The 17,065-nt window shown below is 44.1% G+C and overlaps 2 protein-coding genes across 9 annotated transcripts in view; one reads left to right on the top strand and one right to left on the bottom strand.

The window, feature by feature from the left end:
* Positions 1 to 71: 71 nt before the first annotated feature.
* si:dkey-182i3.11 (insulin-like growth factor-binding protein complex acid labile subunit) lies at positions 72 to 3,072 on the bottom strand. The gene has a single exon (XM_056441936.1). The coding sequence runs from the start codon at positions 2,214 to 2,216 to the stop codon at positions 396 to 398; it is 1,821 nt and encodes a 606-aa protein (XP_056297911.1). The 5' UTR covers positions 2,217 to 3,072; the 3' UTR covers positions 72 to 395.
* A 2,717-nt stretch (positions 3,073 to 5,789) lies between these two features.
* Positions 5,790 to 17,065, top strand: part of mark4b (MAP/microtubule affinity-regulating kinase 4b) — a 55,452-nt gene continuing 44,176 nt past the window's right edge. For 2 of the 8 annotated variants that reach the window (XM_056440492.1, XM_056440493.1), the window contains exon 1: positions 9,035 to 9,766. In XM_056440492.1, the coding sequence (XP_056296467.1) occupies positions 9,695 to 9,766 (72 nt within the window). In that variant the 5' untranslated portion in view covers positions 9,035 to 9,694. Of the gene's footprint in view, positions 5,882 to 9,031; positions 9,767 to 9,818; positions 10,155 to 17,065 lie in introns of those variants that run through there. The other 6 variants (XM_056440488.1, XM_056440490.1, XM_056440491.1 and 3 more) reach the window with 6 other exon arrangements.

Genomic DNA, 17,065 nt, shown 5'->3' with positions numbered 1-17,065 from the left:
TTCACTTTTTAATCATGCTTATTGACAAAAATACCATCAAAATCGAATGCAGACACAAACAACAATTCTCAAACTCATCTCTTTTCACAAAGGTGTTTTTGACATTATTTAGCTACACATGTAAATCACTAAACTATCGTCTGTTGTCTCATGTTGAGACTACTCCAAACTTTAAGCTGCACCACTTCTTTGTGCTACTAAAGCATGTTCATATCCACATTAAATCCACTTTTTCATGATCACATTAATCCTCTGCTAATATCGAATGCATTTCAATGTATTTAAACTTACAGTATATTGCGAGTAGAGTGCAAAATAACTTGTGACCCCAAAAAACTAAACGAGCCGACATGAAAAGCTAAGGCAGGAAGGAACATTCAGAGAGCACAAAACCGCTACAACGGATGCCACAGCGGGCCGGCGGCTATGAGAGGAATCGTGAGCAGATTCAGCATTTCGACAGGAAATGAAGGCGCCGAGCCGCTTGCAGCATTTGCGATGCAACGATGGTGTGACAGCCCGGGAAACTGAGCTGCCTCAGAAAGGGGTCTGTCCTTGGGCGAGGAAGAAGAGGAGATGCAGACGGGCTGGTCCCCGAGCTTGTCCCTGTGCGCGTGGACCCATTCGCTGATGTACAAGATGTGTGCACAGGTGCAGTCCCACAAGTTCCCCGACAGATAGACGTAGCTAAGATTTCTCAAAGGCTCCAAAGTCCCATTCCCCACTGCTCTCAGCTCGTTGCACTTCAAACTCAATTTCTGCAGGTTTGCGAGTCCTCGAAACACATCCGGCTGGAGGTGACCCAGCTTGTTCCCGTCCAAGTTGAGTTCTGTGAGCTTTGAGAGTCCGGCAAAGAGCCGCAGGTTTAAACTCGTCAGCCTGTTGTTCTTTAGCAGGAGCTTGCGGAGGGAGTGGAGGTGATAGAAGCTGTCGGAGGGGATGCCGCGCGGCTGATTGAAGCTCAGCTTGAGCTCTTTGAGGCGCGTCAGCCCTACGAGGTCATCGGGAGACAGCTCTGAGATCCGGTTATTGTCCAGATCCAGTGTGCTAAGAATTGTTAGATTCCTGAACAGGCCTGTAGGCTGAAGGTTGGCTATCCGGTTTCCATCGAGTCTGAGCTCTTTCAAACCGATGAGGTCTCTGAACTGGTCCGGCTGTAGAGAGACGAGATGGTTGCGAGAGAGCTTCAGTGAAAATAGTTTCCCCAAACCGTGGAAGACCGAGCGATGTAGAGACCTGATGCAGTTGTCGTCGAAGTGAAGCTCCCTGAGGGCCCTCAGCTTGTGGAAAAGGCCTTTGGGAAGGTGCCTCAGAGCATTGCTCTCCAAGTACAGGTTCTGCAGGGACTTGAGCTTGTTGAACAGAGCAGGGTGGAGCTCCAGGATCCGGTTGTTGGAAAGCTGGAGCTCGTAGAGTCTGGACAGCGAATCGAATACCCCGAGTGGTATGGCGGAGATCTGATTGCTGTCCAGCTGTAGTTCTTGCAGGTTGTTCAAGTTGTTCAATACGTTGGAAGGAAGAGATGTCAGTCTGTTCCTGAACAAATCGAGTACCTTGAGGTTTATCAGGTCCTTGAAGACTTGTGAGGGGAGAGAATCAATGAGGTTGGAGCTGAAGTCCAGCTCGCTCAGCATGGTCAGGCCTCTCAGTGACCCCTCAGACAGAGTGGTCAGCTTGTTGTGGCTCAAGTCCAGATGAACCAGTAGGTCCAGTGAGGAGAAGCAATCCTCTGGAAGTTCGGTGAGGCTGTTTGACTGTAGATGCAGATACCTGAGCCGGTCCACGTCCCTCAATGCCTCAGATGGAACAGCGGCCAGCATGTTGCCACTCAGGTCAAGATGCTGGAGACCGGTCGCTCCTTTTAAGGTGGCACCGCCCACACTTGTGAATCTGTTTCTGGATAGAATGAGTTTCTCCAACGCAGTGGAGTTCTTGAACACACCTTCTTCTATCTTTGCCATGTTGTTATGGCTCAGATGGAGTTCAGTCAGGGTGAAGGCCCCCTCCAATTCACCAACCTGTAACATTTGAATCTGGTTGAAGTTCAAATACAGCGTCTTCAGATTAGCTAATCCACGGAGGAATAAAATTGGTAGATATTCAATCTGGTTCCCACTCAGGTCCAGCAAAGTGAGGACAGGGCAGTTTAAGAACTGACCAGGGTGTAGAGACCTCAGGTCATTGTTGCGTAGGAAGAGCTTAGACAGCTTCGTCATCGTGGGCCAAACTGGGTTGGAGGATAGGAAGACACTCAGCTGGTTCTTAGTCAGGTCCAGGACCTATGGAATAAACAGGAAGGAGAGACGATTGGTCTGTCATGTATTATATATTATAGTATAACATAACATATCCAACTCCATATTTCCTGTAAGCCCAAGTTGGCAAGTCTGTTCAGAATAGTTGACGGAAATCTGGTTTTCATAAGCAGAATTTCAACACATAATATGGTCATTGTTCATTTTGCACATTTGACTCATTAAAATAAATCTGTTTTACAGGAGATTATGTGCCAGATCACTTCTTGTCTGAGAATAATTTTCTGGAGTCTCCGTTAGCAGTCTGACAACTGGTAGAAATAGTCAGACAAAGTGCAGAAGACCTCCGAAACAAGCTAACATAGCCGTACATCCTATTGCTTTCTGAAGTTAACCTGTTCAACACATTTTACACAACCAGCACAGGGAAACATTCATTTAGAGTGGCTGGTATTTTTGTGTATCCGGTGAATGAAGGTCTAATATTTCATCTTCTTTTTTGCTCTCCTACAAAAACACCTGGTTCTCCAGCTGCTCGATGTTAGCTAGTCCTAACTTTCGATGTGTAGGCTACTGTGTGTTGCTGCAGGGCTCTCAAGTCTCACGCATTGAGCGTGAGTCTCACGCATTTCGGTCTTATCTCACGCACTCCCGCCACACATCGAATTCCTCACGCTGAAAAAACCTCTCGGCTATTTAATGCTTGAATGCAGGGGTGCTCAATACGCCGATCGATTGTTCCGCTGCAGAGCTCCGACGCCGGTCTGCGCGCATTGGGATGGAGCAAAAAAATAGTCACTAGCACCCCCCCCCCCCCGTCAACAACTAAGGTACATATGGACCTGCGGGACTGTCTACTGACCCTTATTCACATTACATATCATCATTTGATAACTAGCACTAACTACACTATTTGATAAGCCATTGATGATTTCCACATTCACTTCGGGGTGAGCCTGAGAGAAAAAAAGGTGAAACGAACCAAAACCACCAGTGTGGTTCGTTAGTAAAGGTTCAACTCCTCACTGTCTTGCTACAGGAAATTATCAGTCGGCGGACCCTTGAGGACATGGAACATTTAAACCTCCTACTTTGCTTCTCTCCGTCTCTAACCAGCACAACGTTGCATCCCTTTAAGTTTCCAGGCGGCTGTTTCATACCTGCAGCTCCTCCAGCCCCCACCTGGGTATGTCCTTTATCTCATTGTATGAGACATACAGCTCCTCTGTGCCCTCTGGCAGCTCGGGGATCCGGTCCAGTCCTTTCTCCTGACACCCAACAGTGGTCAGATTGTGGAGACATTGGCAGGTCGAGGGACAGGGGATCGACGCCCGCACCAGGAGGCCCAGGCAGGCCACGGTGAAGGCTGCCAGCATGGTGGGCTCGGCTGAAAACAGCAACATGAAGCAGTAAAACACGATGTGATCCGCTCTGAAGTGTTTTATACACACCGAGCAACCAAAAACAATTGGATTTCAAGTTTGCTTCGGTTTTGGATAACAAGGAGAATTGAGTAAATTAGTAAATCAGTGTGAAAACTATTCTATTCTCGTATTATGTCACAACTTGCTGATTTGCGAGAATTTCAATTTCTATAGATCAATCAACGAGTAAGAGTGATTTAGGAAATACATGATTCATGATAATTAGCTGTTCTTAAATAGGGTTTTTTAATACAAGAAACTGTATGGATTACAATTTAAATAGTTTAAAGATGTTTCTGTAAATATCGTTTTTTCAAGTGTTACTGTCATTATTTATTCCCTTTTAAATCAGAACTTACCGCTGTTTACAAGGCAGTGCTTCTAGTTGCGTTTTCTTTCCAGGGTGGTTTCATATGTGAGAGGAAGCTGTGTGAGATGCGTCTGGCTGTTGCAGAGGAAGTGATGAAGTGACTTAGAGCGGCAACAAAAACAAACGAGTCAGTCAAACCGATGGGGCTCAGTTTCTATCATGCATTAGGACTAAACTTCCTCCTGTAGAGACACACCACCAGTAGGTATCAAGGTAGGTATAAGAGAGCATCATTTTATATTTAGAAAGTTCCCAACATTTAACATTAAAAGTTTACTGGACATTTTTGCATGTAAGTAGGATTAATTTTGTAATAGAATAAGCAAAATAAGATAGATGTTAAATGATGTAGTACCATTCAAAGTCACCGGTCTGCAAGATAAAGGGATGTTTTGAGTTAGACATATATTAATATGATGCTGGAATGCACATGTTTTGTGGGTTAATAGAATGGAGAAGAGGATTCAAATGTTACTGTCCAGAATTAATATCCTGAACTGGATACATGCATACAATCTGAGTTGATGTTTCTAACATTTAAATTTAACTACATTGTCCCCAAGGACAAATGTGTCTTGTGGCCGCAGGTGGAAAAACATTGTACACACAAAGACATAGACACAGACTTTAGAATATTGAATTCGATAAGACTGGCTTCACAACCTTGAACCTCACAAATAGACATATTTTCTGTGTATTTAAATGTGTAAAGACGTCTGATGCTGTTCGGTCCTTCCCCATCACCCACATCCTCGCTTCACCCCCCAGTTGCCATTCTGACATTCGTCCACCAGATGGCCTCAGACTGTATCTAGTATCTCATTATGTTGACATTATGTTTTGGTATTTAATATAAAAATGTTCACCTAGTGTTTGACTGCGATATGAGTATTAAATGAATTAAAAAATATCATATAATTTTTACTTTATTGTCCCTGAGGGGAATGTTTTCTGGTAGCTGGTTAAAACATATAAATCCCAGAGACTTGAGGTCAGTAAACAAGTTCAAATACATCAAATATGAATAGATCATTAACTGTTGATCTATTCCCCCTCCCCCCAGGCTTTCGTACATGTGTGGAAAGTGAATATCTAATTGATGGTCAACTCCTGGTGCGAAGGTTTGGGTCAGGGTGGGGGTTATGCGTGTAGCTCAAGAGTTTGGGAACACATCATATCAACGAGGGTCCTCACAAGTATGGAAGCACACACACACACACAAGTTTGTTTGTGCGTTGATGTCCTCATGAGCCGACAGCTGGATCAATCCTTGCTGACGTGTAGCACACATCACTAGCTGCTGCACACACACACACACACACACACACACACACACACACACACACACACACACACACACACACACACACACAACCCAAATGTAGAAAGCAACAGAAACAGCCTCCCCTCCCTCCTTTCCTTTCCCATACTCCATTAAATGTATTGACGATTCCACATCCAGTGTTGTTTAATTGGTTTATACACAGCTGACCGGACAGCGATGCTGATGATGCCAGTGTAACACAGTGTTCAGAACCATTTCTGCAATCCATGGAAATATGGACTGCTGCTCTGGTTGTTCTTTTCCAGCATCGATTGTCTCTGCGGCAGCTCTCTGCAACTCTGTAAACCTCCGCTTTTCCTCTGCCACTGTTCTCCCAAGGGATGACAGGACGACTGGTCTGCCGCTCACTTGCTTTAGGTCCAGTGTCAGCCTCTCAGTCTGCGGGGGTTCCAGGTAACTGAAGGTCTCCCTCTCAGGCAAGGAAGTAGGTGTTCGAAGGGAAAAGATGAGGCCCTGGGTTAGCTCCAACCGGCCTAGATCAGTGCAGGTGAGAATTCTTATTTATTCTTGAATAAATTATATGAGTTTTTGTGCTCAAGGGTGTGAGCATGCCTGAAATGTTAAGCATGCTGATGAGTTTAAGCCCCCCCCCACACACACACACACCCCCACACACACACACAACTGCTATGAGCTGGGGATCAGAAAGGAAGTGTTTGGTTGGAGAGTTTTGGTTTCCTTGGTTTAATGAATCCTTGATTCTGCAGATTTATAACTGTACTGACCATTTGTGTGTGTAAGTAGGATTCATTTTGATAGAATAAGCAAAGTAAGATCAAGTTTCTAGGCTGTGGTACAATCCAAAGACACCAGTCTGAAAGAGAACGTGATCTTTTAAGTTAATAATGGATCAATATGATGTGAGAACTCAAACAAGGTTTATAGTTGTGCTATAAGCAGAGTGGAGAGGAGGATTCACATTTTACTGTCCAGAATTGATAAACTGAACTTGACATACTTGTGAAATCTGAGTTGATTTTTATAATGTTTTTTCTGGGCTTTGGTGCAATTAAATCTTTTTCATAAATTGTTTGAGAGCAATTGGATTCAATCTATTGTCATTGCACAGAGTACAGGTACACGGGCAACGAAATGTATTATCTGCATTTAACCCATAGTTATTAAGGAGCAGTGGGCTGCAGTGATACACCAGGGGAGCAACTGGGGGTTCAGTGACTTGCTCATGGACACTTCGACTGGCAACTAATGGGGAGAGCGGGAATCGAACCGACGACCTTGGGTTTGCAGGACGACCCCCTTACCCCACTGAGCTACAGCCGCCCCTGTTGTGGTTAATGCTAACACATGCAGGTCAGAGATCCCGTTTTGCTTTACGTGGAGGATATTCACGACTTGATGATACTTGTGGTTGACGTAGAACTGGTTGAGGACAGCTTCTTTAACTGAGTCAGTTCACCACCCAGAGTCGCTGTTTTAATGGTGCCGCAAATTCAGACAGTACGACATCTCTTTTTCACACATTTCAGTTTTTCAATATGTGACTTGCAACCTTGACATATTCAATTCAATTCAATTCAATTTATTGTGTATAGCCCAATATCACAAATTAAAAATTTGCCTCAAAGGGCTTTACAATCTGTACACATATGGCATCCCTATCCCAGGACCTCACATCAGATCAAGAAAAACTCTCAAGAAATATACCATTCCTTTGACATACTGAGTTTTAAAAAATTAATTATGAAATAGATAACCTTTGTATTTTTATGACACACCATAATATAATTGTAAATTTTTTTACATACAATACTTACATTTTCAATGACCTTTCTGTGACATGACCTTTTTATTAACTTTTTGTGAATATGCATGGTATCAGGAGCTGAACACGAGATGCATGCTGTAATACTGCCTTTAACTGTGGTGCTAAGGCCTGCTGTTTAATTATTCTTGTAAGTTGTGAATCAGTGTTGGTTGAATTGTCTTTAATGTGTTTAATCGTAATCCTGAAGCGAACAAACACCATGAGCTGGAGGCAGATGTCCTTGCAGGAGGTCTCCTCAAACTTCTGGTACCATAATGTCTCTCTCTTTTACTCTTTCACGCACACGCACGCACGCACACACACACACACACACACACACACACACACACACACACACACACACACACACACACACAATCACTGCAGGTGATTGTGCCTTTAAGAACACAGGAATATGAGTGGATAAGGGATGTTTGTGTTTTGATGCTTTTGGAAACGTTGAGAAAAAAACCATCTTTTTTTAGATCCAAATATTCAGACACATTTCCAAATTGGTGAGAGAAAGAAAAGCACCTATCGGGGAAAGTAGTTTTAGAATTCCAAGCTCTTTTGAAAAGTTACAAAAACCGCTGTTGAACTCTTGTCATATTAGACCTGTGTCACTGAAATGGTGTATTAAGAGTTTGGTTTTAGGAAGGATGGCCTCTCATTATGGGGCATCACCCCCATATCATCCACAGTGCTTTCTAAAATACTGATGGTGTCCTCCAAATTGGGGCCAAAGAAAGCTTTTGAAATGGAACAGACAAATTATGATGTAGTCACTGTGCATAACAATACACATAATAAGAGAAAAGAAAAAAGAGAAGTACTGCGAAAGTCGAGAATCATATATATAAAACAGAATGGTTTACAATAGGAATGTGTAATCCAGGGAAGGAATTGTAACAATAACAGTAATAATTTTAGTGATAATGCTAGCGTAACAATAACGTTAGACAGTAAGTGAAAAGATAAAAGAGAAATCCAGTACTGCAAAAGTGAAAATGCCAAAAATATAAATACAGTATATTATATATTTTTCCATTATCCATACTGCTTATCCTCAGTAGGGTCGCGGGGCGCTGGAGCCGATCCCACCTGACATTGGGCGAAGGCAGGGTTCACCCTGGACAGGTCGCCAGTATATATTCATATATATATTCAGAAATTGTTGCATTTTTAAAAACATTTTATTGTATGGACCATTATATTCTGTTTTTAATAATGTTTTAAACTATTCATATATATACATGAATTCTCTTTTTGTGATTTGACCCACTAGTATGCGGTCATGATACTTTAGGAGAAATAAAAAAGTGTTAAATTGTTTACCAAGGGGTACATTCATGAGATATTAAAAACACATTAAAAAACACATTAAAACTAGAACGGGCACTCGGTAGAGCGCATACCTTAGCATATCACAAGATTGGGCATTGAATTATGAACATTTTGGCATTAGTTGCATGCCAATTTGGATAGAAATTGACCGGGCTATGGTAAAACGAAAAGATTTTGACCTTTCCATTACCTTGACCTTTGACCCGATCGGTCCCAAAATCTAATCGAATGGTCCTCGGATAATAACCAATCAGACCACCAAATTGCATGCGATTCGGTTTAATACTTTTTGAGTTATGCGAGTAACACGCATACAAATAAATAAATAAATAAATACACGGCGATCAAAACTTTACCTTCCGCATTTTCAATTCGAAGGTAATAACAGATGCCGTTTTTTGTGTGCATCTAAAACTATAGAAAAAGTAAACATAAAAAAGTAATAATTTAGTCAATTGTTTATTGACATTAAAACACGATTAAGTGCTGGTTATGAAATACGGAAGGACTGATTCAACAAGGAGTACTTGAAGGCAGCATGGGCACGAGGGAGGAGAGAATGGTGTGCGCTTGCGCGTGCGCAGCCACCGATGCAGCAAGCGCCCGTGAGCGGCCCAGCCTATTATTACTGCTGACGTCCTTCTCCCTCCCCGTTTCTCTTGTCGCTCCGTGGGTTTTTTCAGAAGGAGAGGGAGACAGTTTTCTTACGTCTTCTTCGCGAAAAAAACAAATGTTTCGGGTGAGAGACGTTGCGTTCGGCCGCTGCTCACTTGACCCACTTTTCATTAATCGCGAAAGCAGTTGGAACCAACGCGAATGAGACGAATCGAGGCTGAGAGACGAGCCGGAGACTGACTGGAACGCTCTGCACATCCGCCGCTTTCACCAATTCAACCGCTATTTGCCTTTTATTTTTTTACCCGTCCGCACATCTCTTGGTGTCTTGAAATGCCGACTCACACTGTCCCTGGTTCCGTGTCAGGGACTACTTTTTCCGTAGGAGCCGCGGTTAACGAATGTCACCCAGAACAATCACATTAGCTAGCTAACGGGAAACCAGAAACTCCCCCTTCACCCCCCGCCCCACCTCAACTCAACCCGTCGTGGTCGCTCAGAGCCCACGGCTGGCTTTTAAACCCTCGCCGGTTGCTTCAATGGTGGAGTTTTCTTTCTCTTCCCAACACGAGACCGATGCAGCGGAACGTCAACCGACGCCCACCGGGGTTGATTTCTCCAGCGAGCCAGCGAGCCTCCCCCGGAATGGTACGAGAGCGTCTGGGGAGGATTGGGGGAAAGTGAGAGGAAGTGGGCGGTGGGGGTGGGGCGGGGGGCCGTCTGGGCTGTTTTTCTTTTTCTTCCTTCAGATGAGACACCAGACAATGTGGATGTGGTTTATTTTTAGTTAGCCGGACTTAACTATGCTGCATTCACGGACCCTGACAATGAGGATTGTATGATCAATCAGGCTGTTTTTTTGGGGTTTCTCCTGGTGTGACTGACGGACAGTCTAATCTGATGTGGTAACCCCAGTGTAAACACAAATCTACAGCCCGCATAGTTATTTGTTTATCTCGGGACGAAGAAGTGCACTCAGGGACCAAACATGTCTGTACGCACGGCACTGCCAGTGAAGGAGCGGAACCCGGACCATGTAAGTAGACCGTTCAAGATGCAGCTCGTGTGTTGTCACCGTAAGCAGCAGGAATAGGTAACCATTCGGTGTTATGGTCATAATACACAGTCACCCCCTTCACTCTGGCCCTGAGATTAGTGAGCCATGTGCAAAGAGCAGCTGCAATCAAACGAGGCAACACAGACGCGCTAATCTCCCCCCGAGCTAATTTGGGACGGATTGCAATTGGACACAGGATGGGGTAACATGGGAGGGAGGGAGATGGAGGTATGGGTGCCTTGGACTGGGCTCAGACCTGTGTGTGTGTGTGTGCTACAGTAATCACACACACACACACACACGTAACATGCACACATTTATTCAACAAGTTGCCTTTTTATAAACTCGTACACCTTCACCTAACAGTGTTTCCAGTGCGCATGTGTGTTGTCTGCCCCCCCCCCCCCCCCCACACCAACCCAGCTGATCAATAATAGATGCATCTGATGCAGGGCCACCCAAAGCTCTCCACGCCCATCCTGCCCTGCACCCACCCACCCTCCTTTTCTCTATCACTCCATCACTTTACTCGCAGCTCTTCACCTTGTCAGCCCCCCCCCCCCTCCTCATTTACCCCCCTTTGATGGCAGCTCGATGGGCATCGCTGGGCAGCCCGACATTGCAGAACCTGCTGAGTCAGGCTAGCCTGGTGTTTGCCCGCCTGCTGGTGTTTTTCTGTGTCTGGGTTTTCTGTGGGGAGATGGAACGTTTTCAATTAAATGGCCTTTTATGTTTTCAAGTATTTCACAGTGGTTCTCCTGTGTGGGTTTCTTGTGAGGATGCAAGTCTCTCTTGTGTTGATATCCCCCCACACCCCCTCCCCACATATTGACATTAGCAGTGCAGCTGCATGGAGAATCCCCACCTATTTTATCTCAAGGGCACCTGGTGCACACCTAAGGCTGTAATACCAGTCACTTGTTTGGATCTCAAGAATACTTCCCTCCTAATTTTATTTAAAGAGTGAGTGTGTTTAGATGTTGGACTGTGTGTCAAGGGATATTTAACCAGTTGTGCTGTTTAACTGTTCGAATCTCCAGGAAAACCAGCCCAGCAGTGATCTTTTCTTCCAAACACGGCAGTTGCATCTGCGGTAATATTTCGTGTGGGACCAGTCCAACCAAAACGAGGGCCGTGAATGAGATGGAGTTTCCCATCCTGGCGCGTGCACGTAACTGTGCACGTTTAGCCTCCTGGGAGAGACGCTGCCACCTTTCTTTTACTCGCCTCCCTGTGTGGTTTGCTAAAGTAACATTGAGGTGATTATTGCCTGGCTCTTCCCAGGGCCCGTTTCTCGTACCTGTTTCCAGGATAAGATTACATAAGTCAGGCTTTTCGCTTCCACGTAGCAAGTTTGGCCAAATCACCATAGCAACAAATCCAAAAACTTGAACCTGCTCCAGCGCAGGCTAACTTAAGTTACCTGGATAAGCTTGCAGCTCCCTTCCTCAGAGATGCTATTGATGAAGAAGTGATATTAGTTAGATTAGTGTATTCTAGGGAGAGAGTTCTTCCAGATCGACAAGATCCGTTATCACGCCACGATGACTTCCGATACGAGTGCTGTCGATTCTGCCCACAAGGAATCATTTAAAGACCTTCTCGAGCAATCACATCACTCTTTGGCCTAAACGAGGCAGATTTTTTCAATCGTAAAGGCTTTCACAGCATAAATGTGCAGGTACTTATGACATAATTGTTCTCAAATTAAATTGCTATAAAGACAATCATATGCCTGATGTAGTCAAATAACGTACTGTACAATACCCATCTACTGTACAATGCCCATGACATCTTAGATGATCTGCGGCATCACCTGGCTCACAACAAACGTTGAGGCCAAATGTCTGGGCTCCGTCCACAACTCCAGAATATTGTAGAAAATTATTAAGATGGAATTGTGATGGAATCACACACAATTTATTTTTACTGCTTCAATTGATTGAATTTCTGATTATGAATAATGCATGCAGAAATACTGATCTGCCCGTACACATATTTGCACACACATATTCAAACTCCTACATACACACATACATATATAGTACATAATACATAAGCACATAAAGTACATATATCCTCATACGTTTCTATTCATTTTTCAATTAGATACTGATATTGTTTTTATCTACTTATTCTGAAAGAGTTGAGATAATTATTTTCGCGAGCAATATCTCATTGGATGATGCATTCCACATTAAGACTGCCAGCAGCTTTGAAAGAAATCAAGTCGGATTGATTGGGGCGATGAGCACTTAGAATTAGCTGATACATTTTCCCAACACTAATGCTGCGATCACACCAAAAGTGTTGGACATTTTTTGCGCAAGTAGATTCCAAGCAAAGTCGATGCACAGATGCGAATAAAGCCGATTTTAATCCACACAGCTCGGTGAAAGTCACCGAGCTGTGTGAGCCTACGGGCGATGTTATGTATAAATACTAGGGCTGTCAATCGATTAAAAAAAATTAACTAATTAATCGCACATTTTGAAATTCATTAATCGCAGTTAAAAGTTCATTCTTTTTAAAGACCAAACTTCACACAGAGCTGTGTTTTCAAAGAGGCTCCTACCTATAAAGTGCCAGCGAGGTATTTAATATTGTGGATGATAAATTGTTTCTTCAGTGAAACATCAGATTAGTAAAAAAAAAGAAGTATATTGAGACCCCATTGGTCCTGTCATCTTTAACATTGAACAGCAGAACCAGTGGCCTTGGTGACTGACTGACATTCAAATATGTCACGTTCACCCTCTGGAGGCTGGGCTCATTTTATACATTTTACAAACAAATTTAAATTCACCTTTTAAAGTCTTTTGCATATGACACATACCCACGTGTTATACATCAAACATTCCAGAACAATCTCAGCTCTATTCAATGAGGCTCAGTTGTCCTGGTGCCGTGTTCTCTGCTCTCTGACTGACAGGCTGCTATAGAGCCTTATGGTGCGTTCACACCGGACGCGTCGAAAAAATTCTCTACGCGTCTGACACAGCAGTCTTGACGCGCGTCGAAAAAAGGGTGTTCACACCAGACGCGTCGGACGCGTCGGGGGCGGAGTCATAAATGAGTCGAGGAACGACAGGACCGCAGCGTACTTCCACTTTTTAGTGGACTGAGCTGCACTCTGACTGCGCTTCTCGCTGCTCTCTCTCTCTTCTCTCTTTGATACGTGTCTCTGAGACTTTTCCACCTACAGCGGCAGATCTCCTCTGCCATGAAACACATATGCCGGCGGTTGGTTGATAGTAAAGTACAACAAATAGCGAGAATAAAAGCAAATACATACATTCAAAACGTACCAGGTAGTCCCACGGCTTCTCCGACCTTGTTCCACGCTTTATCTTTATAGCTCCGGTTTCGGTAAGCATAAAGAGTTGTATCGTAAAGTTCGGGGTGCCCACAGACAGCGACAATAATCTTTTCCTCCATTTTTTTCGACCGGCAGGACGATGACGAGCGGAGCTGCTCAACGCTGATTGGCTGACGCAACTATGACTCACGCGTCTTTGCTGCCAGAGTTGGGAAATTTGAACTCGCGCGTCAACGAGCTGCGTCTGTTCGCGCTGTTCGCTGAGTTCGCCCCGCGACAAACCCTCTGTTCGTGCTGCTTCAAACGCGTCTGACGCGCTGCTCGCTGGAAAATACGCAGCTACGCAGCTTCGACGCAGCTTTGCATTGACTTAACATGTAATCTCGACGCGCGTCAAAATTTTGACGCGTCCGGTGTGAACACACCATTACCTGTGAGGTGGGAGATCCTTTGTGATTTACTGAGTGTTCATTGGTTGTTTTTTCCCAAAATGTTGACAGACAAACGGATTGACCAATCACGTTGAAGGTTTCGTGTGACGAGTTCTTTCCGCGCCGCGTCATCCGACACGTCGCCCCTCCGTTCCTCTGTGTATCAGAGGGGGAGACGGGAGGAAGGAGGAGCAGGAGGAAACCCGACTGATTCATCCACGAGTTTAAACTGATTTCTGCTCCTTATTTTCGCGGAGAAATAATTGTTTTAAAAACGGAAACTGTGTTAAACCGTACTGCCGCGGGTTGACACTCGGTTTGAGTGTAAAAACTTCAATGAACACCGGAAGTAAACAAAGTTGCGTTAATTGCGCTAAAATATTTTAGTGCGTTAACGCGGCCAAATTAATCGCATAGATTAACGCGTTAACGCTGACAGCCCTAATAAATACATATATATATATATATGATATTGTTATGAACCCAAACACAAGGGCGTTTGATTTTTCGACGTTTGTGGGATTTCCACAACAAGTATAATGCAGAAATAGTGGTTGTCTTCCATGTTGGATGGCGGAAATTATAACTTGTTTACGGAGTAAATCCACGGAGATAAGCCACGCCCCCTCTCCAGCACGAATGAAGCTAATGACTGAACCACAAATAGTCCTGCAAGTAAACTCACGCGAGCAAAGCTTTGTGAATATTGGTGTGAATGCAGAATTGCACATCTAGCTTGTCTGATATGTCCCCATGCTTATTGCCTCGTAGCGGTGGCGGTGTTAGATTTTTCCATGATTATGGTCTGGAATTCCTTACATAAGTTCATCATCATCTCCTGCTCGTCAGCGGAGAAAAAAAGAGACTGAGTTTATTTGCCATTGTGCTTTTAGAAAATCATAGATCGTGCTTTTCGCAGTAGTAGTATTTAGTTGTTGTTGTTTATTTTCTTCTCACAGGACAGATGTGGACATATTTATTTCGGTGCTCCGTCATTATGGATCAATAATTTGTCACCAAGCTAGTGGGAAAGGCATCTTTTATTTGACTTTCTTTTTTTCTTTTGGAGGGATAAACACTTTTTGCTTGTGAGCTGAACAGCAGAAGTGATTGCTGTGCTCACTCAGCCACATGCTGGTCTTGTTAGCTACCTCACCATGGCAACCACAGACGATTGGGAATGGAGAGGGTCCTCCATATTTCCCTTTCCCTACATTTACTTTCACACAGGTATGAAAAGTGAGCACATTTAACGGCTGCTTTGCCATTCGAATGATCATTTGAGCTCTGACATAACTGAGATCTCTCTCTCTGGGTTCAAACGAGGCTGGCGTCTCGCCTCTTTCCCACAGTCTTCACTGCTTTCCCGCTGTCAAATCAATTCCGTAGTTGTTTTATTTTTTTCTCAATGTAAAATGATTGCAGGTTCTAATGTGCAGCGGTGTTTGAGAGCTAGTAGAAAGACAAAAAGGACTTTGAAGTGCTACACACCTTTTTAAATATCCGTTTCTTGGCATGCAGTAACATGTCGGGACATGTAATGCACTCGTGTGCATGTAACGCAGAACAGGGCATGTGGTCTCGTGACCTCCTGCAGAACGGGGGCCACCATGCATGCAGCCTCTGAAAATAAGTGTATTTTTGTGCGTTTATGGAGATTGAGCGTGTATTTGTCAAGCTTATACAAATGACAAATCCTTTTTGAGTGAGGATATTTCAACACTTCTCTAAAGTTATAACGTTGACTTCTTTGGGTCAGCAGACACCAGTTAGTGTGGTGGGGAAGCTGGAATATAGTCAGTGAAGATCCTAAACAATTGAGAAAAAAAGTGTGTGTGTGTGTGGCTTGTGCGCACATGTACAGCTGCTGTGCTCTTAAGAAAAGCAAAGAAAAAGTAATTCGGTGTTGCTTCGCGGGCCAAAGCGAGGCTTTTGTGTGTCCCCCCCCCCCCTATTCTCCTGGAAGAGCAAACGATTCATGAGCTCGCTGTCCTGACTTGTTCCGTGGACGAAGCTGGCATCCACCCACCTCCAGAGGCCTTCCCATGCCACAGCATTGGTTTCACAGGCTCGGTGACATGAAGCGCAGCTCCGGGGCTGCTGACCATCTCGTTCACTGATGCCAAGCGAACCGTGTTTGATCGGTGTAACAATAGGCGGGTTGATATTTGGCTTGACGCGCGCCTTGACGTTCACGCGCCATCGTAGAACAACCGAAAGGCGTTTTGTTGTTGTTACAAGTCGCCCAAAGGTCAGAGAAGTAGGCCAGTCGCATGTTGACGTCCCGGCTACCGCCGAGGCCCCTGTCAGCAAAGGGCCCGTGCTCCCCGCTGCTCCGGCGATACTCGTCAGTTGGCAAACGGTGGTTTACGCTGAGCAGGTTTAGCCGTGAACGTATGAATGTGATGGCAGTGCTGGGAAAAGAGCGTCAGAGATTTCACGGCCCTCCCTGTAGATGGCTTGCTCCGCAGCAGGGGGACGTTTCATAAGGGACGTTTAAGCGTTTGCTTTCCCAGCTTCGATTAGTATATTTGCTCAAATACCGTCTTAGCTTCTCTTCGTTCTTTCAAACTTTTTAATGCATTGCACTTTCCCCAAAAATCGTTTTTTTTTAACCCTCCTGTTACCTTTGGGTCAATTTGACCCCATTCAATGTTTAACCCTCCTGTTACCTTTATATTTACTGACATATTTTACCCTTGGGGTCAATTTGACCCCAGCAATTAAAACCTCCAGAAAATTATTAGAATTAATATTGTTTTCCAAGTTTAAGTGTGAGGTACTTTATGTTTGTTTGTTGACTACCTAAATAGCCCTTTAAATATATAAAAAAGTTGATATTTCTTATATGTTTGACACAGTGAAAAACAGCCTGGGGTCAAATTGACCCCAAAGAACACCAACATTAAACATTGAATGGGGTCAAATTGACCCTAAGGTAACAGGAGGGTTAAATGTGTGAACCTACTTGTTGTTGAATTATTCCAAACAATGCATATTACTGTTACTTTTGTTTAGAAAACTGAGTGTAGTGAAGGGGGGTAAATGTTTCATGTTTGTTTTTTGACATTCATGACGATGTTTTATCCATATTAATAATAATAATAATCATTTATTTTATATAGCGCTTCTCAAGGCAC

Source organism: Pseudoliparis swirei, chromosome 20, assembly GCF_029220125.1.
Source record: "Pseudoliparis swirei isolate HS2019 ecotype Mariana Trench chromosome 20, NWPU_hadal_v1, whole genome shotgun sequence".
In the NCBI taxonomy this organism is placed as follows: Eukaryota; Metazoa; Chordata; class Actinopteri; order Perciformes; family Liparidae; genus Pseudoliparis; species Pseudoliparis swirei.
This window is presented reverse-complemented; position numbering and strand designations above follow the sequence as displayed.